The sequence below is a fragment of the Toxotes jaculatrix genome, chromosome 6 (assembly GCF_017976425.1).
Source record: "Toxotes jaculatrix isolate fToxJac2 chromosome 6, fToxJac2.pri, whole genome shotgun sequence".
NCBI lineage: Eukaryota > Metazoa > Chordata > Actinopteri > Toxotidae > Toxotes > Toxotes jaculatrix.
The window spans coordinates 13,260,693-13,286,253 of NC_054399.1; the positions used below are offsets into that span (position 1 = coordinate 13,260,693).

Below are 25,561 nucleotides of genomic sequence, written 5' to 3' on the forward strand. Positions count from 1 at the left end.
GGAGAAATGAGTACATTAACAGTCAGTAAAGCACTTTCTGACAGACGTGTTCTCTTCGACCCAGGGGACAGCTACGATGTATGCGCCATCTGCCTGGACGAATATGAAGAAGGAGACAAACTCCGTGTCCTGCCATGTTCTCATGGTGAGTCGAAGCCTTCTGCACTGCAAATGACCCATAAATCAGACTTTGTGAAATTATTGTTATTGTTTTATTTGGCAGGTCTTGTTCTTGTACCGTATTAACCTTTGCTTGGTGACTTAGAAGCAAATCCTCACAGGAAGCTGGATCAAGGGAATGTTTGGTATTTTAGCTTGAAAAATTACAAACCATAAATTGCCTTAAACCATAAATCAAAAAGTTGCCAATTATTTAAGCAGCAGTTGACTAATTGATTGGATTTGAGTGCATTTTTTTTTTTTATATGTGAAGGTGGAATGTTGTCTCCTTTCCTTGTTGTCCTCAGCCTACCACAGTAAGTGTGTGGACCCATGGCTGACCAAAACTAAGAAGACGTGTCCGGTGTGTAAGCAGAAGGTGGTCCCCTCACAGGGCGACTCTGACTCTGATTCAGAGGAGGGGGAGAGCGGCCCTGATGAGAATGAGGAAGTGTCTGAGAGCACCCCGCTGCTGCGCTCTCTGGCCTCCACCAGCGCCCACTCCTTCGGCACCATGTCGGGAGCGTCGCGCTCAGACCCAGACCAGGAGTCCTCTGAGTATGAGGATGACGAGCTGGACAGCAGTGACAGCGATGAAGAGGTCACCGTGGAGACTGTGGTGGTGCAGATGCAGCAGCCGTGCTCCGAAGGCCACGACCATGAGCACGACCTGCCCCAAGCTTGACTGATTGTTGGCGGACCTGATTGGTCACTAAACCCCCCTCCCCGCCCCCATCAACCTCACAGCTGCAGAGACTTTTGTTGGGGGCACGAAACTGGTTCATCATACGAGTTCTTCTGTCACGGCTTAAAAATACATTGTAATGTATCCTCCCTACAAGTTTAAATACAAATCTAAGTTTTATTTTTAACATGATTATGGGTAAAGTGCCCGGATTCCACCTGTGTGACAGGAAGTCGGTGAGCACATCCCAAGGGCTGCTTGACAGATCTGACAGGACTGACGACACTGGTGTACAGTAGACTCTTATACTGTACTGTGTTTGGTCATGAAGAGATGATACACAGATGTTTTTTTTTTTTTCTGGTTTAGTCACAAGTGGAAAAGTCCCAATCATGCGTCACACAAGTACTGTGTATATAAATAAAGTATAGATCACAATAAGTTACATCTTTACCTTTGATTATCTCCTATCATGTTTCAGATGACTGTGAAGGTTCATTATTGTACATACATGATCATGCTAAACTGACACACCCTGAAGCGCTATGCAGCATCTCATTTTTTTTTTTTTTTTTTGTTTTTTGTAAAAAATAAACTAACATTCAGCAAATATAGAAACATTAAAAGCCAGAGCAATATGGTTTTGCCAATTTATTTCTAGCCTGATGTATGATGGAGCCCCGCTGCTCCTGTCTGTGTTTTTTTTTTGTGCCACGGTTTTATGTGTTACAGTGATTCACATTGAGAGAAAGTGAAGCCTCCATGTGACCTCACGTCGCGTTGTGGGTTACGCTGGTTCACAGTGTGAAGAGACACTCGAGTGAAAACTGTCCACGCCGCCTGTGGTCAACTTCTTCTGGCTGCTCCAGACCTATCACATCATTTAACACAAGCAGTTATTGGATGATAGGCCTTGTAATACACATTTAACTGACCTTATCTCATTTTATTACTGTTTATAGTAAATATGCGTTTTTTTTTTTCATAACATGGCTTGATTTCTGTTGACAAATCCTGTTGCCTTTTTCAGTTGACATATTTTGTCTTGTGTTTTCCTGCTCACGTATGTCTGTTCTCAATATGAATTCACTTCAATAAACTGAATATGACACGTAACAAGGAAACTTCCCACTGTCTGTCATTTCCTCATATTTCATAACACCAACTTTCATCCTCCTGTTGAAAGTAGCTGTTCATGTAAATACTTAACATGAACAGCTACAATGTGCTGAATGGGAGTGTTTAACAGGACAAACACAGAGGAGCCAGTAAACTCATAATAGTCCAATGACCTTATTATCTGATACAACCCAGCCTGTTTAAGTTGGGCACGACTCATTAAGCAAGTGGAAATTATGGGACTCCTACCCTCTTTTACCTCAACACACAAGATGAGGGTTTTCTGAAGTGACCCAGGACATAAGAAGCAGGGAGCAATGGTGAAATGTAACTCTCAGTTTGAAGCAAAATGACCAGTTGAATCAATTCAACACAAACTGAACATTATAACCCTTGTGAAGGTTGGATTTACTGTATTACTGTATTAGACTGCATTAGTTTTGGCTAGGCGTTCCTAATAAACCGGCATCTGAGTGTGACTGAAACAAGTTGTAGGTTTCAGCAGTGAGGATCACTTCCGCGTCCAAAAAGCTGCAGTTATTTAGGCTTAATAAATTGGGGCGTGGTTACGTTGAGTGACAGCCCGTAGACAGGCACTGACAGTTAGCTCGTTGCTAAAGCATCGGCTGGGCTAGGCGGCTACCTCCAGCGGTTGACGGGGCTGCAGTGTCCCTGTTTGTTTGCCAATGTTCGGATAGGTTTTTGTGACAGTATAGCTTGTTGTAGTGTAGAGTGTACTAACCGACCATCTAAGGAGTCTGTGTTGCAGTTTTTTCGGTAAGTAAATTTCTCACTATTCTACCTGGATGTTTGCACTAATTAGCATGTATTAGCATATTTTGCTGCTGGCTTATGACTTAATTGCTGATTTATGGTCGCTGCTGATACAGATAGAGGATCGTTAGGAACGCTGTTGCGGTGTGTTCCGTGCTCTCAGTCCGTTTATTGCGGGAATACGAGGCTACAACTTTATTTGGTCTCATTTTTCTGTTTAAAAAGTCCGACATTACATGGACAGAACAGCTCCGTCAGTAAGCGGCTACTGTAACTGTAAGTGGATAGTGGGTGGAGGCAGCGGTGAAAACCGGTAAATATTAAATATTAAACATTTTAATATATTATTATCATCATACTTTTTATCATTATCATTAATAATAATGACAACAACAATAATAATAATAATTATTATTATTATTATGTTTTTAACTTTTTAATATATTTTATCAGTATGAAATAATGATTGTTTCACAGTTAAATAACAGGCTAGAAATACATTTCCCCCCACAACTCCACCAAACCCTGCAGCTCCACCTAAAACCTCTCTATCTGAAACAGTCATGTTTAAAACACAGCAGCAACATTATGATCTCTGTTGTATGCTGTGTGTCGCGGTTACACGGGGTCGAGCTAGTCGGGTCGGACTCGGGGACTGTCGTGTGGTGGATGTAGCTGCCGCTTAGCTTGTTAGCCTAGCTGATTAGCTGATTAGCCTTAGGCTAGCTCTGTTGTCAGCCGGGTTCTAGTCCGGCTGACCCCGGCTGACCCGTAGAGTGATCGCCTCTTCGCCAAATATGGAAAGTACACTCCCACTAAAATCCAAGATGGCGCAGCTCAAATGCCCATGGTTTGGTCACAAAACCGACTCCCCGAAACCAATGGGTGACGTCACGGGTGCTACGTCCATGTCTTATACAGTCTATGGACTGAAAGCTCTGATGTAGCTTTAAAAACGGACCTGGGGTGAGACTTTCATTCTAAATCCAAAGCAAAGAACAACTGCACTGATGACTGCAGCAGAAGCCTCCTTCAGTGACTTAAAACAATCACAGCAACATTGTGGAAACAGAAGAAAACATCTTTGGGAATGATTTTTTTTTTTAATCCTTTGGCCTGTCGCATGATGGAGGATTACTGAGTGGGCTGAAAACCTGCACTGCTTTTATTTTTGTCCACAATTTAGATGGTTCCAGGTGTTACTCTTCAAAGTCATGCCAAGTCTCTGGTAATCCTGTTCTCTGACTGAGACTCTTGTCCAATGACTGATGCAGATTTCTGGAATTTCTGGCATTTTGTCTTTAATTCAATTTTAGGCTTTAACCCACTATACAAGAAGAATGTTTCCCTTTAGGACAGGCTAGCTGCTTCCACCTGTTTTCAGTCTATGCTAAGCTAACTGACTTCAACTTTGTGTTCAATGGATAGATGTGAAAGTGGTATCAATCTTCTCATCTGACTCTGCAAGAAAGCAGATACGTACATTTCCCAAAACTGGTAAGAATTCCTTTTAGGAGGCAGTGTTTAGTGTGCAAGAAAAAAAAAAAAGACATTAAACACTTATCTGGTTGGAATAAATTTATTTGATCTGTCTGTAAACAAGGTGATAAATCAATTTATGGCATTTCTTGGTTTTATGCATATGAAATCAGATGCATTAAAGAGACTGTATCCCAGATGTAAGAAACAAAAGTGGTGAGGAAAAAGGAAATGAACATAAATCAGCAAACAGGACTTGGAACAGGTTTTTTTTCTTCTTTTTTTTTTTTTATGAGTACACATATCCCACAAGGCCTAAACAGTGGAGCTGAAGCTAAAAAGAAAAAAAAGAAAAAAGAAAAAGAAAAAAGTGCCAATGAAATGACTCCTTCATGGACAGTGGGTAAAATCCATCTTACAACAGCAACAGATCTCTCTACATTATGGCACAGGATACACAGGTTCTGCAGTTAAGTTTTGACAAGACAACCACAAGCGTCTTTGTTCCAACCAATCCCATCTCCCATTGAGTGTCATTTCTACTTTTGAAAGTGTTTTTTTTTTTCCAGTTGGACGTTAGTTAGCCGTACTGACCATGGACAGACCGTGTGATACCCCAGAGCTCAGTTGACTATAGAGTAGAAGGCAATTTATTCCACAGTTTTGTAGTTGTCAACACAGCATGGGTTTGTACAAATGCAATTGTTTGTTTTCTAAACAATAAAGAAAAAAAAAAACAATGACATGAGAATTTTCCTCAGATTCTCCCACCCTTACCTCCCCTTTAGCTTCTTATTTTTTTTTTAACCGTAGTATGGATTACTGTCTGGTTAGCGTTTCCTTCATCAGAAAAAAGTTAGCAGTCAACCTTCACATGATTTAGAGCAATTGTATAAACACCCGAGCTTCGACTACACTTGGTCCTATAAAAAGAAAAAAAATTCAAACTGGACATACTCCAGATGGTTATATGCTGGGATATCTACTGTCCAAAAATGGCAGCCTTTCAAAAAAAAAAAAAAAAAAAAAAAAGAATATATTACAGGAGCTGGCAAACAAAAAACAGTTTTAAGTGCCTGAGCCATTGTTACTGTGGAATGTCCATGGGTTTTTGTGTAGTCGGGGAGGTTGTGATGATGGGAGGAGAGGCTACCAGCATCTGGACGACACAGACGCTCGCAAACCGGGTTCACGATCGTTAACCAAGCTGATCCGAGCATCCCCCACACACGCCACATCCCTTGGTACAAAGTATACTTAGGACAGAGTGGTGAATCTGAGTGGAGGGTAGGTTAGAAAACCAGTTGGGTGGTGTGTAGTGTTTGATGAAGTTGAGTCTCCTGTGAGGTTTTTGGGTTCACCTGCTTTGAACAAACAGGACAGGGGAAACAGGGAAAGAGTGGGGACAGCAAATTTTGGCAGGAGTGTGGAGAAGGGAAGGGGAGAGGCGGGGTGTTGGGTGCTAGAGGGAAATGCTAGTCTCCCCTCCCAGACATGACAAGGGAAAATAAAAGAGGAAGACATGATGAGCTTGGTTACTGCTCAAGTGCTCCAAAGGCATCGGCTGCTCGGGGAGGGGAGTGTGTGTGATCGGGTTAGGGAGGGATGAAGTATTGGGCACCATAACAGAGAAAACGAAAGAAAGACCTACTTTAAATTTAAGCTATAGCTTTCATTATCCAAGTGTTTGGCCAGAATTTTTTTTTTTTTTGCTGGTCTTGGTTAAGTACAGATTTGTCATGACAACCTTTAGCAACATGCTCATCTTTGCTATGGATCAACTTATAGTGCTTAAGGGGGCAAAAGAGTACACAGCGCAAGTGTGTTGAGGGGAGAGTGAAGAGGGCGGGTTAGTGAAAGATGACAACAACAACAAAAAAAAAAAAAAAATAAGAAAGAGGGATAACAAATGGGGAAGAGAGAAGGCAGAAAAAAAGAACAAAAAAGTAACTATCAACTAGGACTGGGAGTAGTGTGAAATGCAAGAGGATGGTAAGGGTGAGCTGCTAGGTGGCTGGGTACAGGCTGCTTTAGTATCCGGACTTCCTCAGGTAGTCAGCAATATGAAATGCTTTCTTGTTGAGCTGCCCTCCATGGATACCTTCCTTCCCCATGACCAAAACCAATGCTGGAGTACACAAAGGAAAAAAACAACAACAAAATAAATGAATAGACATGGTGATAGCAGGGCAGGAAAAGAAAATACTTTTTTTTTTTATTGCCATCTTGCTAAATGTGGGGCTATATTGTTGAGGACAGAGTGTGAACCCTGCACTGTGTTAGAAATGCTCCTGGGATTTTGTTTAATGGGACTGTTTGGGGGGAGAAAATGGGCTTGACAGTAATCTGTTTTTTTTTTTTGTCTGTTTTTTGAAGTTTTGTGTTTTTTTGTTTGCCTTTTAGTTTGTTTGTTTTTTCTCTCTCCCTCAGCTACGCCACATAAGCTACATCAAAACTAAGCTAAAACCCTGAATCCCTCAAGTATTTTGCCATCGAGTATGCCTTCTTATTCAATCCGCCTCCATGGACCCCTTCTTTGCCCATTACCAAGACCAAGACTGAAAGAAAAGAGACAGAGAAGGGACATTTAGAGAACGTGTGGAGATCACACAAGTGAAAAGAGAAGAGCACACAGCCAAACACAGCAGGCAGACGAGACAGGAGGAGGACAGTGGCACAAAAAGCATAGCAGCGCCTTTAGTCTGAAGGCCGTCTTGAGCCTAAACATTCATTTCCTTATCAGTGCTGCTGTTGGTGAAACAAGACATGTCACATTACAATTACGAAGACGGAAAGTGAGTACAGCAGGAGGATAGTTGTAAAGGATGCATGCAAAGCTGTTTTTCAGTGTGTACACATGTGCAAGTTCACTTCAACATCTTCTGAATTCCACTAAGAGTGAAAGCAAGATCTGCACGACATTTGAGATTACACAAACTGTTAAAAAAAAAAAAAAAAAAAAAGCAAATAGTTCATGAAATTTCCATTTTGTGAATTTCCCTTGGGAATGAATAAAGTATCTATCTATCTGAAATGTCAAAGAACTAATTCTCCACATCAGCACTCTTTGGCCTCATATTAAGAATCACTACTGAGCTGGAGCCAAAGCAGAGTCACAATTTGACAAGATACAGGCCTAATTAAGCTGTATTGCACAACGTTTTAAAAAATGTCTGGTTTAAATTGGTAATATTGCATCTCTAATTCTTGAGAACATGTCAGAAGACAACTTGCGGCTTCTAAGCTCTCTGAAAAGCAGTAATTAGTAAGTATTAAATTTATATCAGAGCTAGGCAAAACATACATTTCACATATCTGTGCATTTCTAAAATTCTATCCAGTTGAAATAAAATATTATTGCCACTAATCATTTGATCATATCCACATTATCTACGTAAAAAACTTCTGAAAGCACAGATAAATGATCATTTCACTATCTATAATAATGGATTTGGTCTAAGATAGTTCGTCAATTTACCCCAGCCATAATCTGACACTGCATGGGAGATATTTTAAATTTACTAGTCCACATGGCTGCCAATTCATATACTTTCACTATTTGTGTTACATTAATAGCACATCCAGACAATACCTGGTTGCTTGTCTACAGTAGCTGGTGGAGTAGAGCGTCCCTGTTTGTACTACTGAGTTTACTGCACTCCACTTGAAGACTCTTGAGCTTTCATTGTTTCATCTGTAATCAATACGCACCATGCCAGCAGCAAAGAGTAAGAAAGTGAAGCTTCTACTGACTACTAACAACCATCACTAATACAGCACACATGCAGATACAGCAGCATGCTTGTGGTACCTCTCCTCAATACATGTAAAGCCCTGAAGTGCCTGAAAACGTATTTTACCCGGAACAGAGTGGAAGCGTGTGAGCAGGGGAACAGATTCATACTTTGTGGGCAGGGTGAGTGTTAACCAGGAAGGAGAAAGACACATGCAGTTGAGTAAGTTCTTAGAAAATCCTAGCCCAAGGAGTGAGCCCAGTGCGTGTGGAATAGTAAGCAGTTAAACTCTCACCTGTAAGTTTTAGTAGTGTCTGAGAAAAGTGGGGAGGACAGGGCATTGGGGCCCATACAGGCAACATGAAAACTGGCACAACTCTCAGGCAAGTCCCTAAAAGGGACCCCAAATTTCCTAATCTGGTACCAATTCTTGTATGAAACAATCAGAATTCGTCATTCCTAAAGTAAAGGGCTGTCAATTCCAAAATGCCACATTCTACTGTTGACAGCTGTGTGTATTTAAAGCTATCCATTGTAAAAAAAATAAAATAGAATCTGCAGGTATCTATGGTTTTAAATCTCAGAGGAATTCACATAATTTATGCATCAAATAAGAATTTTCATATAAACATGAAACACCCATTAATTATGTTAGTATTTTATACATTTGCTTTAAACACTGTTTAAAAAACAAACTCGGCCTTCAAATGGTGATCCATGAGTGAGCTGTGACCTCTGTGGTGAAGTGTTTCAGCTATGCAGAGCACAAATCATGTGCCAGCTTTACTGTTGTTCTGGCTGACAAGAATCCAGTCTGAGGAAGTTACAGCCAAATGATACGATCAATCTGACTGAACCACTATTTGTTGTTGAAGATTAGGAGTGAATTGTACACCAATATGGATTAGAAATGACTTTAGGTATGCACCACAATTTGCCCAAAGTAAGGACATGAGGCAGTTTGTAAACTATCTGTATCACAGAACAAATCAGAAAAAGGGCTGAGTTGTATTGAAAAATCTGAACAAACAGAATTGGATGAGAATTGCTCAAAATATGTCAGGAGCCAGTAAGCATAAACATCTAGACATTAGTTAAAGGGCAAACCGCTAGAAATGTAATCAATTGAGGACATTATCAGCACAGAAGACTTTAACCCCTAACCTAAAATTTGAGGGAAATATCCCTTTATGGTTGCATCTAATAAACCTCTTTATATGAACTTGCCGTTCAGCTTTACAACAACCTGCCTGCATATTTCTATACATCACATTTAACTGAGATGCACCTGTTTTCCTTCATAAATCAGGTGACATTCAAAGGAATATCCAGTGAGTCTCAGACATTTTAACATCTGCAAATGTCATATATTGAGGAAAGGTTCTTTGAAGATCTATGCCACATGCATGGACAACAGAGGTTCTAAAAATAGCTAAACTAATGCACTATATCAAAGCAGGCTACTGTGTCACTGTAGCACTACTAAAATGTATGCGGCTAACGACAACAACAACAGCGCTGAATGTGGTGCTCACCTTTGCCGGCTCTGCCTACAGAAACGTTGTATGTTGGCTCTCCTCCTTGACTCTTTGTCCGGATGTCCATTGTCCAGTCGCCGTCAATTTGGAGACTGTCTCTGATTACGGAGCACTTTTTATTGCCTAAGGTCAGCCCACTGGTGAAGAATCCCTCTCGGTCCTTTCCTGTTACCACATCAATTTCTTCAGGCTATGAAAAATCACAAAAGCAAGAAGTCAGGTACATATACATCTGCCAGTCTTAAAGCAGAACAACAATCCACTCAGGTAGAGAGACACTTGAATCTCTTCCGGTTTTTCTTCGCAATAATTTGTGGGCGTTTTTCCCTTGCTCTTGTTGACCATTTTTTGCTCCATGTGTGGGTGCTGTGAAGCCCTGAGACTAATTAAGTCCTATACAAAAAAACAATTTAATTCATTTGCCACATATCAGCACCCAATTTTCTTTTCCTTGATAAGCAATAACTTACCAAGTTATTATAGAGCTGGACAAACCATTGAGTTTTTGATATTTTATCTTTGAACTGTCCACTCCTCATATTAGCTGCCTGTAATTTTGGTTATCTGGGACTTATAGCATGTTCCTCTGCTGCACCAGTTTACAACACTCTTCACTGGTGCAGCTGCCAAATGTGAGATGTTAAATGTATGCTTCAGAGATATTTGGACTGGAACATCACACGTGGCCTGAGCACAGAACAGTGATCCAATCAGAAACCATTCAAATAAATGATAAAGCCTCATCCTCCTTATTATTCATTTAAAAAAAATGTACAAAATACCTTACGTCTTTCTAGCTTGAAAGTTAAATGTTTTGTCTTTAGAAAGTTGACCTTTGTCAATGACCAAAAATATTCCAAAGTTCTCAAGTGTTTGACAAAAGACAGCCATTTAATCACTTTACCAAAACAAATACATAAAAAATAATAATTATAATCTAAATTAATAATTGTTCTTATTAAAAAAGTCTATAAGAGTGAGAATCTGACCGAACTTTAAGTATTTTGCAGTTGTTTCACTTTGGCCAGAATTATTAAGGACATTAGTTGGAACTACATATTAATAAAGAATATCCATCACATAACAAATTAGTTAGCCAGTATAATATACATACGTCTTCAAACTATCAGAATCAAGTCCTGAAATCTCAGAGGCCCACTGCAGCCGACCAAGACCATTATGCTCTAAAATGTACTCCAAGGTCTGACTACTGCTAATATTCCATTTTTGAGAGAACTGCTTTTCCCCGAAACGTGTGCAAAAAAATGTATTTATTCGCACTGCCGTTAATAAAACAGGTTTATCAGACGGGATTTATTTCCTTTGAACTGGTCTGCAGAACAAAAGGCGTCGCCCCTTAACTCCAGAACTGCACAGTCATGGCACACAACTAAACCTTTCAGACAAAAAAAAGGACGGGAAACTCAAATTCATGCAGGCTTAGAAAACGTTAGCATGACGGCTAGCTCAATGTCTGGGCCCGGCCGGCTAGTCACACCAACAGTTGTTCCCCCATTGGGACCCGGTTCTCTATTCCTTAATGAAATGAAACTTGCATCGCAGTTTTATAGTCCCCGTGTTAACTTGAAAGCCGATTTCGTTTACCAAAATTTCAGTCACTCGCTACGGACAAAACCAGACTGGCTAACGCTGATACCATGTGTCTCCACATGGGTTACCCCCCCCCCCCCCCCGCACAAAAAAATAACTTTAAAAAAAACAACTGTAAAACGCTTGTGGCCATTTGCTGAATTTGCTCCTTCAAAGCTTAACGATTCTCTGCTCCAAGCCCCGAGAAGACACTCCCAAGTAACGATAGCTATCAGCGGCACACTCGTTCATAGATCACTTATCCATGGATTGGGTTATCATTTCGTCCTCAGAAAAACTACATGTTTGTTACAGCCACATCACGGCTCGTGTCTTTATCATCACACAAATATTTAAATTACTGAGTAATAATTAATTTAACAGACAAAATGGAGGCTCAAGGAAGTGCCTGACACGACTCTTAAGCTAAGTTTTATTTACACAAATGCTGCAATCCTTTCAAGTTTTCGTGCGATAGCTTAAAAAAACGTAATAAGTCTGGAGTGTGAATCTGGACCGCTGCTGCACATGTTCACCGCTAACCAAACGGCTCGATTAGCCTCCATGAACAAAATGAATAAGAAACTGGGAGTGTATCCGCCATCTTGGAAAATAAGGGGCGGTAGCAGCAGTGTGATTCACAGAAGCCGAATAGGAAAAAACCGAGACAGACCAACGGCATGATAGCATGCCAGGAACGCGTGTGAGCACCGCTAACTCTGCGCTATCAGCGTTAACTAATAACGATTTTCCAGCGGGGATGGCCGGCCTGATTTGAGCTAACCGCAATCTGTAGTGAGCTAATCAATGTTAACTGTACGTTACAATCCTGGTAGACGTTGTTTTCTGCTCAGATCAGACATTATACTGATTTTTAAAAACAGACAACAAAATACATGAGAAAATATAGTCTGCTTTGCTTCGTTTAGACTTGAAATTAACTACGCTTTCCGACCGGTATCGCAAGCAAACACGGCTAGTTAACGTTAGCTTGCTTGCTAGCAATGCTAAGTTAGCCATTTTAGCTCGAGTTCGCGGTACCGTTCGTCACTGGCTTGGCCCATCTCCGACTGCTCTGATGACTTTCTCTAAAAAGGGAGATAATGTCAGGCCACCAATTGTGTTAAATGCAATGGAAAGATCCAAAACGCCACAGACCGGTGAGAGATCGAAAAGCAGCAGTGTATACGTGCCGATGCATCTTGTGTGTGGCCACCGGATACCATGTGTACCACACCGCTTGCCTTATACTCATTCAACAAGGCCTGGCTATGCAGACAAACGCACCGGCATGCAAACTGTACATTTTCCTCCTAAATAATCTTAAGATACTGACTAACAGAGGATACTAACCGTTATGCTGGCAAAGGTACCGCCGGCATACGATGCCCAGACGTATTTGGCGTCTGTGTACCCAACAATGGCCGCGTCCTGGCAGCTGCCATCAGCCATCAGGGTGTCCACGTAGCTTTGCCAGGACATGTTTGTGAAATTAGTTCTAAGATGAGAAAAGTACGTTGGGTCACAAACGTCTCTCGAGCGACGAAGACACTGTCAGGAAGTTGTATTTATCAGTGGTTTAACGGGCCTCCAGCAAGCAAAACCCCCCCGCTCCGTCACGTCCCGGCTTTCTTCTGGTCTAGACAACGAAGAGAAGTCGCTGCAATCGGACAGGCGCTTGGGTGTAGTCCTCACCAAATCACTCCGCCTGGGTCGTTGTTCGCCTTGCTGGTTCATTGCGTAAAATACTACGCCGCGGAGGAATACATTATGGTCGATCACGATGGCAATAATCAAGACAGACTATTTTTTCTCCAGTGCATCGAAGACTTGTTTTCAACTTTATGTTTTCTTAAAATTACTTTGCTTTTGTTTTTTTAAATAACAAAGCAGAACGTAGACATCGGTTCAGGTTCGTGTAAATCTCTGTAATTTCATTTTGATACCAAACTAGTGCAAATATATGTCATTATAAGGTATTAAAATAGTTTTGAACACACAATTCAAATTAATTTTTACCTCATGATGAGCACCGAAGTCACATTAGCTACCACCACTTTTGTTAAGCTCTAAATCATGAGTCATTTATAATATATTCACTTCACAATGTAGTTTTATCCAGTTCTTGATTTAAGATTCGTGTGTTAGCCACAGGCTATTTTCACCAGCTGGGCAAATTCTTTCTTCATAGACAGGTGGACAGATTTATGGTGGATTTTTTTCTTTTCAAATGACAGGTCAACATCCATAGGGTCACTGCATCATGCGCACAATGACAGGCAAACAGTCCTCACAAGGTAAAACACAGCAATTTTGAATCTTCAACACATATGGCTTAAATGTCCTTGGATAATGGGAGCTATCCTGCTCTAACTTAGTTTGAAACTTAACACACGACAGTGACAAAACTACCATCTCACAATCCTTACAGAACAGTCTTCATGTTCTCTGAGGCTGCCACCCTTAGCATTGTGCTGTAGAGAGAAGCTGTATTTCCATATATGTATGTTTGTTAACATTTTCAGCATAGCTTAAACTCCAGAATGTCATACATTGAATAAACAGCAGGGACATGATGTCAACCCCCCCCCCCTCCCCCAACATGTACATTATAACAAGTGTTATAACAACTGGTGAATAAAGTTATGCTTATCTGAAAATATATTCTGTATTATTTAAAGAAGAAAAAACATGTCCTCTTCCATGGGTGGGCTGTGTGCCTAAAAAATCCAATTCCAAGGACTCCAGTAGATAGTTAAATGTAAGAAGCCTTTTATAAATATGGGCTAGTACATTAGGAAATCCACCATTGCGTATTGACACACATATTATAACCCCCTCCCAGAACCTGCCTGTCCTCCTTCTTGTACAGAATGATCTCTATTGTCAGTAATGAGTAGATTAAACTTGTAGTAGTGCAGGAATTTGCTCAAGGGCGCCTCAGTAGGACACAGGAACATTTGTCTGCTGTGGGATCAAACCTGTGACTTTCCTTTTTTTCAGGACAGCATCAAACCACAAGGGTAACATGTACTGTATGTCTCTATGTTTGTGTTTGCTCCATGGAAACCATTAATAAAATAACCACATGACTTTTTATGATCTTGCTATGCTTTCTCCCTCTTCACCTCTCATCAGTGTGTATTAACTGTAAAATGAGCAGAATGCAAAAACTGACTGTAAACGCTTCATTTTCTGGCTCTTTTTCAACTCTGTGCACCATGGTTCACACTTACGTATGGCACACTTTGACACCTGGGAGCTACTTGAATTGAGCAGGTGTGCAGGAACAAATACAGCGCGAGCACTTTGTTCAATGGCATATCAGCTGCAGTTAAGGAGCGTGTGAAGACCATTAATGCATGACTTTCACTACCCAGATCAACCTGTTTCTCAATGAAAAGATGCACATGAGAAACAGATATGTTCTTTCAAGTCTCATGGAGCAATAATGTTGAAAAATACACTAAGAAGAAGAGAATCATATACTCTCAGACTAGAGTAAAATTAACGTAAATGAGAAACTAATTGCAAGAGAATTATCTGAGCTTAAGAGTCAGTTCATATTTCCAGATTCTGCAGGAGTTAGGTTATGTTGCTGTTTTTTGTTGTTTTTTTGTTTTTTCCATGTGCCACATAGGCAGTTTCCTTCATCTGAGTCTTCTTGGAGCCCTACATCATGTGACAGGTTTATCTTTATCCAGAAACTTCCAGTGAATTCTTTCTCTCCCTGCAGGAGCATGAGTACAGAAAAGTTATTAATTGACCAGGCTGAAGGAAGTGAGGGGAACAGTAACACGTGCCCATCAGCCAGCCACACCCATATCCTATTCCCTCATTGGATGCCGTCGGTTTCCATGGCCACCTCTGTTTTGCACTTCTGCTCTGTCAAAATAGTACCACACACAGCCAAACCACTCAGCCTGCACATGAGTCATGGAGATACTGAAAAGAACGTACTTGTTTGCTTTAGAAAAGGCTTGGTTTTGGACAAGGCCATTAGCACCGCGTATTGTCATCGTAACTGCTGGATAACACAGAGATAAACACAGCAAGTGTTCCCTTGTTTTCCTGCCAGCTGCCTCATCTTTTTTACTTTTCTTTGCAGACACGGTGCTAAAGAGAATAGGCCTGTATAGTACACACTCTAACTTTAACACCTGGCAGTGTTGCTTCCTGTTAGCTCAGCCGGCAGATGCATGTTCCATGTGCCTGCATCTGATTTACATCTTGAGGCACATGTTGCCTTGAGACACATTGTCCATTTTTCCATCTTTCCTGCCTCCACATCCAGGCATTTCTAATGGAGTAGAAAACCTTCAGATGGCAAGGAAGCTTTTGACAGCAGCATTACCAGTGTGTTTGCACTGGAGGAAGACAAGAGGCTGAGTAGAGACAAAAAAATCACAATTCTGAGAAAAGTTATGTGAGTTTCTGACCCCCACAGATTTAAAACCATTAAGCTAAATGGTAAGTGTTTTATTTTGCATTTAAATACTCAGTTTGTTAAAGGGTAAGACCGCCAATGGTCTCTGCTTTTGTAATTGTTAACAAATCACATAAAAAAACTAGAACAATGTGTCAGTTTGTCTGTCAGAACTTACCTAGTTTCCCAGCCTGTTTGTGGCTCTCAGCTATTTTCAGTGGATTAATACACATTTGGTGCACTGTTGAGTGCAGCAGGAGATGTATGTGGGGCTGACTCAAAAGAAACTATAATACTATGTACATTGTAGTGAAGAACATGTCACCCAGTGCAAAGGCATGGCTCACTTATGTGTTTTTTTGGGTAACAACTGAGACCCGTGGTACAAAGATTATCAGGTATATTGGGCTTAGTAGACTTAGTAGTCTTGGTAGAATCTGGGATTTCTTTTAACCTAAAAGAAAAAAACAAAACGAAAAAACCCCAGAAAGTCACAGAAAGACTTATCATTTCAAAAAAAAAAAAATCCAATAATTTCTAACCAACAGTGTTAGTTTAACTGACAGTGTGAGGTCTTTGTCTGCAGAACCATTCTGACATTTCCTTGTGTTTTTCTTAAAGACAGAGTTTCCATAAAGCCACAACACCCTCATCCTGGGTCTAGCTTTAACACAGGTGTGCCCTATACTAATCAATATGTTTACCATTTAGTGAGTACAAGAGTAGAATAAGCATTTATTTCAAGTTGGTCAATATTAAAAGAAGTCATCAGGAAAGAGGTTAAAGGTCAGAGCCACAGCTGCCTGACAGGGTTTGAAATAACTGAAATTACTAACCTGCAGTTCTTGTTTTAACCATGACTCTGCAGGAGGCTTTGCTTTGTCTTTCATTGCCTTAACACAATTCAGGCCATTTTTTCACCTCAACTGGACAAAATTATTAATTCATGACTCTAGTTCACTCTTAATCTTGCGTAGCTGCAGAGGAAATAGAACTATTTTTAACTTAAACAGATGGAGGCTCCCAAATGTCGATAAGCTTTAGTGTATCACAAAAAAACATTTTTTCCTTAGGATGGGAACTTGGGATTGCATGCTCATATCATGTGGTTCACAATATATTTTTCATTTTCATCAATTTTTTACTCATTTGAGTATGATGAAACCATAACTGAAGAGGGTGAGTGTAAATTGGCGTTAAAGCTTATATAGAAGAATTCTGGGTACTATACCTACGTGTAGGCACAGCTCCATAAGTGTGACTAGTGATTTTATAGAACAAATCTGAAAAAAATGACCATGATTTAAAAGAAACCAAGCTTTCCATTGTCATTCGTTCCTGGAGCAGCTTGGGTGCAGTGCATTAAATATTGAGCAGCAGCAGGTAGGGAAGATGGAGCGTTGGCGCTGCTCTGTTCCTAGAAAATGTCTCCTCTTCGCTCACTAGGTCCTGAGCCTGACACACAGAAAGGAAATCAATAGTAGCCAAGGCTTGTATCTCTCACCATTTGAGAGATACAGTGGAAAGCATGAGCTTTGACAGATGAGTTGTCAGAAACAGTTTCATTGGTTCTCTACAAGACGTGATGAATGTCCCGTCAGGAATGTTTATGAAGGATATTTGCTCAAAAACGTCAGAGCAGAACTGGAAAAATACCATTATCATTCAGTAACAAATCTCTTGTTCTCGGTTAAAACATGTGACAATCATTTTGCATGGCTACCTTAACCTTTGGCCCCTGAGAAGGGTCAGCATGGGAGATCAAAGGTGGTCCATCTGCACGGCCAGCGAAGTCAGTCTGCATGTGTTAGACACAGTGGGACACACAATGAGGCAGTCTGTTCAGAGGCCAGCACGTCCCATTCATGGACTGGATCAACACCGCCATTGATCATGACTGCAAAGTGTGGATGTCACACACACCCAAATTAACTCTGAAAAGCACACATGCACGCATTTTCTCATATGAATAGACATTTAAAATGGGGGTATGCAAATGCTCATGACACATAGCTATGACGCACACAGACACACACACACACATACACACAAGGTGAGTTTATGTAAACTCAGGGTATGTTGAGGGCAGTGGGTTAGTTTGAATTTGAATAGCGATGATGCGGCCAGAAGGCCTCTTCTGCAATGCACAGAAGAAGAAAATCCACCAATAAGAAACCAATTACCTCCTCCATTATCTTATTTGTTCACACTGATGATAGAAATTATATCTCAATGGATTTGATAATGATATATTGTTTTAAAAAATACTGAACTGCAACTTAACTTTAATTAAAAAAATTAACTTAAATAAATCTAAGGAACAAATCCATCAAATCCTGCATGTGTGTCCAGAAATGTGTAGTAACTCATTTACTACCATACAGTGACTCAGCTATCCTGGTATGAAACCTTGCCTGCCTTGTTGTTTCCTGTTCCTAGTTTTACTTGGTAAACCTCCTTTTTCTCTTGCTCTCTCCATAAAATTGCTTGAGGAATGTGGATCATCCAACACCCACAACTTGTTTTTCTTAGTGAAGGTCAGTTACAGTAAAAAAGACAAATGAGGTCCTCTGATTGAAACGGCATTTATACTCTTTAATTCTCTAAAGCATTTTTATGAGGCATTTCATCAATACTTTTAACAGGAACCAACTTTTTGGAGTAAAATCTGCATCTCAGTCTGTCAGGAAGAACAGCGTTGTTTTTCTGAAGGGCAACAAGCCACTGTACATCCAGTCCTACTTAAGCTGGTAGCGTGGTATGATAATGTCCATGGTGAATATAAAGCCCCACTGTTCTTCATGGATGAATAGTCATGATTCATAGTGAAGGATGAAGTGAGTCTTACTCTGGGCCGACATTTTCATGGTATGATCAGTGTCACTTGAAGTCTACCTCAAGATGTTTCTGATGATGATTCTAACTCTGTAAATCATGTCAAAGTCCTAGAGGATGAAGTTGTGTGATACACTAAATCACAAATAGTCAAATGAATAAAGAGGGATAGTGTGTTTCACATGAGGCCTGTCTGGAAAAGTGACAGTAAATGGAGATTTTTCCACATGCACAAACTACCATTATCCTCTCATTTAGCACAGCTTTCCCTGAAATGTATAGATTCATGCCAACAGTAAGATTGTAACTCGTAATACAAACACACTCTATAACCTTGGAATGCAAAATGGCATGTATGTGGTCATCTGAGAGGCCTGAATTCTTTTGGTTTTGTCTCCATCCTCACTGCTTTGGTGTTTGTGCACTGCACTACAAAGAAATCACCTGTCAGTCAGCCAAACAATGTGTTGTGTTCCTTAAATTTTCTGCTCTAATGAATGTTGAGTTTCTGTAGGTGGTGCTGTTCTCTTTGTCTTTTATGGTAACTGCCTGCTTCCTCTAACGTATATTTAAAACAGTCTGAAAATGTTAACCGCATAACTTTTGCGGCCCACAGGATTGTTTCCAGGAAAGAGTTACTGCACCTGATGTTTGACAGAAGCAAAAGTTAAAGGCTTTAATGCACCAAGGACGGGTTGAATCTCTAATGTGCCTTGTCTGTCAATGATAAAGAAGCAAATGAGCCTTTATTTTGGGCAGATCATGACTTTGAGGTGAAAATACGCAGAACAAAAGGTTAGAATTTAACCACCATTATGTACTGTTGTGTTTGACTCTACATCAACATCTTTCTAGTAAAATAAAACAGCGTGGCTCTTTGAAGCCAATACATGGTCAATTTTCATGTTGTAGCATCTTTTAAATCATTCCAGTGGCATATATCTTTGTTTAAAGCAATACAAGACAGTGTCTTGCACTGAGAAGCAGCTAAACAACACTTCCTGAACATGTGTTTGGTAGCTTTAATGCCCTGAGACTGACAACTTTTAACTTTCCACATCTAACTGTGAAGGAACACAGCAAAATTCTCTGTCATAGTGTTACAGTCAAAAAAGAAGCATCCACCATATAATGTGACCCTTAACCGTTTCATATAAAGCTCATTAAATGCAATGAAAAAAAAATGACCTTTTGATTTCAGTCTGTGAACTTTAGAGCAGCTATTAAGCAGATTTTACAGAAAAAGGAAAAGATAACAGGTTCATTTATGGGGAAAATCCTGGAAACTAAAACTGAGAGGCACCACTGTAGTGTGTTTGCTGTGTTTATTTTACTGCTCATTTGATTACCCCAGCAGTAAGCAAGGATCTGAATGCTTCTAGCCAGGTGTACATGACTCTGAGGGCGACCACTTGTGACAGCTTGGCGCCCAGAGATCTGCTGGACTGATGCTGCGGTTATTTTTTCCATCTGCTACTTCATGATGAACTCCCTTCAAAAGGTGTGAGCCAACAGATCAACATCTGGTTAGACCTTTGACCACCACACCTACTGATATGGACACGTGTTCACGGGTCATGTAAGAAATACACACAGTTAAACATGTTCATATACCCACTAGCCAACCACCACCCACATCTACACGCACGCACACACGCACGCACACACACACACACACAAGCTCCACAGCCACCATACAAACCTTCTTAAAAGAGTGGCTGTCGTTTGCAAGTCAAATAAATAATAAAGGGGCTGTACCATTGCAATATACAGCATTTTGTGTGCGTGTCTGCCTATGTGTGCATGTTTTCATTGGTCAAGCAGTTTGAAGTCTGACACAGATGAAGTTTTTCCTGATGCCGTCTGTTTTAATTATAGATTGTCATGATACCGTAAGGATGATGCCGTAAACATGAAGCAAGTAATATGACTTCATGTGACAGAGCATCTCTTTTCTATCTTTATTACATTGTACTGCTAAATATATCTCATCTTATCATATGTATACTAGTCATGTCTTTTTCATGTCTTTTATAGTTATTTTTAAGAAAAATGGTATGAACATCACCACAAATTGCACTTTGATAAAATAATAACATATTTACTTTGTAAACCCTGTACAACTTGATTTGGCAATGAGGTATTTAATGACAGTCATGCAAATAAAGAATATTAGAATTAGACTGATAAACACCGTTTGTATAGCAGGACAGTATGTTGTCTGCAGTAATGTTTCACTGCTCATTGATGACACCTTGTGGCCGTGACTGTTTACTACAGCTTTGATTTATGAGCTGGAGATGTACTGAGTCATGAGAGTCATGAGCACAGTGTGACACAGATGGTGCACTACAGCCGCTGGTTAGCAAAAACTTGGCAGGTCAACACAAGAAATAGATTTCAATAGATTCTTCAGAAGCCAATAACCTGGCAGGTAAAACTGATTAGTCAGAAGCCAGTGACCTGACAGGCAGGGTGGGAAATATTGACAAGGAAGTTTATAACTGTGTTAAGTAACTGTTGAGTATTTCACATAAAGAGTAGTTAACAAATGACACAGGTGCTGCCACTCCTCCCTCATTTACCTATAAGCCACCTGTGCATCTACTAAGACATGAACTGACTTGAAGCACACAAACAGTAAAGGAATTTTACTGTTTAAGCAAAAACACTGACACAGCAGGCACTAGATTTACATCTAAAATTAAAGTGCATTACACAATCCAGGAAAAAAAGTTATTTCTCTCTACAGATTGTACCTGCTCTCTGCTTTGCACCAGCCTTAAAAATTCTCCAGACCTTTTAAGACATTTAACTGCATCAAAACTGATACTGATAAACATCATAATTTGAGACTCAGTGTTATGGGAAAACAAACCAGCGGAACAATGCTGGCAGCAGATACAGTGTGGGAGCATTATTTTTCTACAAGATTATCACTCAGATTTCAGTACCTAACCCTGGCATCCAAAGTCTCTTAAGAGGAATTAAAAGATGTTATTCTTTGTAAAATGGACCATATTCTAAATTTTCACCAAGCTATTCAAACAAGTTAGGAGTTGCTTCTTTCTCAGGACCATGCACTGTATCTGGTTCACTGCACTGTATTTCTGTTCATGCAGTCCCCCATGAACAGAAATATTAGTGAAATATCAGGTTTAAATTACAGCACAAATTGAAAGAAGTCCTGTCATTAAAGGTGGATTTGATGTGGCAAAACCAGTAACAAGTAAGACTCGTACAGAAACACTGATGTGTCAGGACAGCAAAAATAAAAAGTCACAGTTTTACAAATTTCACACAGTTTCTTTCACCTGTTTTTAGAAGATAACATAATAATGTAGAGAAATTCAAAAAGTTTGTTTGCGTGACAAAACTGTTCCATTCATGGCATGGTTCCAGGCATGTTAAGATCATTTTCTAAAAGTAAACTATGCACTAAAACACCACAAACAGCGCTTTTCCCCCCAAGAAAACAATTTAAATCTCCTTTGTTGTGTGAGTTGAAGACATCTAAGTATGCAGCTAACAAGCAGCTCTTTGAAGCTTTGCGCAGAGAGTAGAGATTAAATGTGGCAGCAACTGAAGGGTCTCCAAAAAGCATCACAACATGTTATTGATTTTTAAAAGCGTCAACCACTTAATTTGCATCTCAATGCAAGAACAACATTTTCACTTAAGGGATCATTTTCAAAAAGCTGAGTGAGCTTTTGCACTTGGAAACTAAATGTGGATGGAAGAATCAAAGACTAAAGTTTGTGATTTCAAATTTTGTCTTATAATTACACACATGGCTTCAGAAAGTGCATTTCACCGATGCCACTGGATACATTTTCTTCTGTTTAGTAGGTAAGCTGAAGGACACTCATGAGACAGATAAAAAACAAACAAACAAACAAACAAAAAACAGTCACGTCAATGCAGCAGAGGTTTTTTTGCAGGCTCCAAAAACCCCACATTAAAACTCTATACTATATTTTCTGTCATCACCATGTGTGTAGACAGGTATGTAATGAACCAAACTGCTCACTGACCATGTGGACCAACAATACCTGTCCCATTTGTTCATGTCCAGTGTTGGTTGGTCACTTTGACACCCACAACCACCTCTCACCCCACATTAAACCTCCTGATGGCCCTGCTGGCCTCTGAGACTCCCATATGAAACCATAATCCCCTCCAAGCCTGGCAATTAAGAAAATAAGTCGCTCAGGATTTGGAATACGATGAGAAGATTAAGAGATGGAAGCACACCTGCTAGTATAAACAGTAGAGGATATTATGGCCTGTCAGGTCAAAGGTCATAGGGAGGAGTTAGATTTATAAGGCTGGTGGAGAGGGAAAGGACAGATAGATAACAGAGTGAAGACGTGAGGATCTAATCTGACAGATTAAATTGTATTTTGTGGTTTTAGGCATATGTACTGAGGTCATATCTGGCTTAGTTATCAGTAACTGTTAGGGTGTACTGTATTAAGTCATCATGCAGAGTCATTCAAGGGTCACAGCTATACTTGTCACACATTTTTTTTAAACTCCCTTTTCTTTTTTATTTTGCCTGTTATGCAGATTTATTTTAACTTGGCTTCCCTATGTAAAACACTGTAACTTTGTGTTAAAAGGTGCTGTATATGTAAAGTATTTTCTGTGCTCTGTGTGTTCCTTTAATGCTGAAACTTATTCTATTGCAGCAGAGGAGTAGTTTAATATCTTTGACACATATCTTACTCTGAAATCTACCTTTCAAAGATATGCATTTTGCTCGGGGCAAAAATTCATTGTGGGTGGTGATGACCTACATCTCAAGCACTTTTACAAGCAGCTGATCAAGATGGAATGAAATGAGCATGAATGTAAACTATTTTGCTTTCCATCTTATTTTCACAAACACTGTTACTAAGGCTGCCTGCAAATTCAGCTGAAGGTAATAACACCAATTAAAATAATTAAACTCTAAGAAAAATGGCACTACAGTTTGATGTTGCACAAATTTGTACTCTCAGTCTGTGAGTGTGTCTGTGTATTTTCTTTGGAAGGAAAATGAAACCACATTACTTTCAATTTTTTTTTTTAATACAGAGAAAGTCAATAAACCAGAAAGTTAATTTGACAGTTTTTCAGCTCAGTTTTTTAATTTGTATTCTGAATCATCTGTTCAAAACAACATCATGATAATAGTCTACACTCGTGAAAACCCACTCATTCAAACTGGATTCTGCAGGACTGCGGCAGGCCCTTTGCTTGTATTCTCCACTCAACACTTCACTGGTCTTTTAGAGATTTATATTTTCTTTGTAACCTTCTTTTCCTAAAAAATGAATGAGATTTCTTTTTTTTTTCATGTCTTTTCTGGGGAGTCTATCAGAGTTGGAGAGAAACATCAATGCTGCGTGACTCCAATCGTGAAACAATTTGACACATAATCCAATACTTCACAGACCATCAATTGTTTGTTATGATTAATTTCATAAAGAAGACTTTTATTAAGTTATGAAGTAACGAGCCTAAGAGTCTACAGCCACGATAGAGGCTGTAGACAGGTACAATATTTACCATGGTCATCATCTTTGTTGAGTGTTAACAGGCTAATATTTGCTAATTAGCAGTGTGTTGGGGATGTGAGGCTTTGCAGGTATTTGGCCATAAACTGAAGTACTGAATGAATGATAATTTGACCTGATGGTGGCGCCAGATGAAATGTCAGTGGATCACCAAAGTCATTTGGATTGTCTGGCTCAAGAATGTTTATACAAAAGGTACCAATTCCTCCAACTGCTGTTGAGATGTATCTGTCTGGTAGGCCGATCAGCTGACAGACTAACATTCCAATGAAGCCTTGCTGCTACTGTGCCTAAAAAAAATTCATGATCAAATTTAAGTAACATCTTTTCTGTTTCATACGTTATTGAGTATTTTAGGTCTTTTGTTGGTCACTTAGTGAGTCAGAATTTGTAAACAAATATGAGACATAACTTTAGACTCCTGTAACTTCTGAGGATTCTGCAATTTATATCTTAATAATGTAAACAATAAAAATGTAACATAATGACTACAGGTGAGGTTGCATATTGAAACCAACTAGATACCAACTAGATATCAACTCAACCCTACAAGCACACAGGAGAGCCTAAGACGGCCTTTAGGTAACATAAAGGCCCTCTCCAAGAGCCAGTGTTTGGTTTGTATAGAAACATGGCGGTGCAACATGGCGGACTTAAAGCTAACGAAAACACAAAGTTTCTTAGTTTCAGGTGATTATACTCTAATGAAAACATAATTTCGAACATTATATTTCATTTTTGCCCATAGATCCCTCAAAATCCTACACATTGGTGCTTTACTTAACAATAAAAATATTGTTGCTTACAGTTACAGCCAGAGGATTCATGACACAGCCTCCAGTCTGGAATTTGATGACTTCAAAAAAAACATAAAAGACTCTTTTGATGTTCTTCTGAATGAATGATTGTAACTTCATGGCAGCGCTTGTTTGGGGTTTCTTGAGTCTGTAAATAGAGACTAGTTACAGTGAGATGAGAGACTGAATGAATACACTTTGAGTGATATAACATTTACTTAATAGATGAAACCCAGCTCAGTGATGTTTAATGGATCTGTGGTGCTGGCTTTGATCTCATGTCATGCTAATCAGTGACCTGGTGTCAACCTTAGCTGCTTCCCTGCTGTATGTGCATCATATGAATGCAATCACTGATCTCTTTGGAATGTGTGTGCCTCAGGGAAAAGAGAAGATTAGTTACTGCTTCTACTGTCAGTGGAGTTATTAAGATTCACCTTTTGACATTTAACAGTGAGAGGAGCTGAGCCACTTAAACTTACCCGTTACACGGAAGACAAACTATGTCCCATTTTGCGCTTACTGCATTTTGAGATTTGTTCGTTCAAATGTGAGGTGTTGTGAATGTGTGTACAGAGACACAAAGACTACACTGAATGAAACAGCACACAAATGAGCACACACACACACACACACACTCACTCAGGTAAAATATGTCTATGTGGGAGTTTTGTTTAGGATTCAAAGATATTTTCTTGATGTAAATCATTTTCTGGGAACTGGGTAATTCTGTCAAAACAAGTTAAGCTAAATGATTCCACTGACTGATCGAGATAAACATCTGACCATGAGCATAGAGGCAGAGTGGGAGTTAATCACTGCAAATTTTCCACTGAAAACATTTCTCCTTTTCCTCACCAATGC

At 39.8% G+C, this 25,561-nt stretch overlaps 2 protein-coding genes across 3 annotated transcripts in view; one reads left to right on the forward strand and one right to left on the reverse strand.

Annotated features, from left to right (window-relative positions):
• rnf13 (ring finger protein 13) overlaps window positions 1-1,960 on the forward strand; it is a 38,641-nt gene extending 36,681 nt beyond the window's left edge. The window contains exons 9-10 of the mRNA XM_041041235.1: window positions 65-145; window positions 468-1,960. Of these exons, the coding sequence (XP_040897169.1) occupies window positions 65-145; window positions 468-844 (458 nt within the window). The 3' untranslated portion in view covers window positions 845-1,960. The remainder of the gene's footprint in view (window positions 1-64; window positions 146-467) is intronic.
• Window positions 1,961-4,300: 2,340 nt separating this feature from the next.
• Window positions 4,301-12,742, reverse strand: pfn2b (profilin 2b). Of its 2 annotated transcripts, none has more exons than XM_041041237.1 (3): window positions 12,432-12,740; window positions 9,486-9,678; window positions 4,301-6,344 (listed from the first exon to the last, which is right to left on the reverse strand). In XM_041041237.1, exons 1-3 carry the CDS (start codon window positions 12,558-12,560, stop codon window positions 6,247-6,249), a joined length of 420 nt encoding a protein of 139 aa, XP_040897171.1. In that variant the 5' UTR covers window positions 12,561-12,740; the 3' UTR covers window positions 4,301-6,246. The 2 variants fall into 2 exon arrangements, with proteins under 2 accessions (XP_040897171.1, XP_040897172.1); XM_041041238.1 differs by lacking the exon at window positions 4,301-6,344 and adding an exon at window positions 6,351-6,774 and having other exon boundaries at window positions 12,432-12,742.
• Window positions 12,743-25,561: the final 12,819 nt, after the last annotated feature.

Bases quoted from the DNA above. Each gene is read 5' to 3' on its own strand.
- pfn2b (XM_041041237.1), bottom strand. From the start codon at position 12,560: ATGTCCTGGCAAAGCTACGTGGACACCCTGATGGCTGATGGCAGCTGC. The intron at 9,679-12,431 runs GTTAGTATCCTC...GATTTTTCATAG, and splicing joins GTACCTTTGCCAGCATAACG to CCTGAAGAAATTGATGTGGT. The intron at 6,345-9,485 runs GTGAGCACCACA...TGTGTACTCCAG, and splicing joins TGTAGGCAGAGCCGGCAAAG to CATTGGTTTTGGTCATGGGG.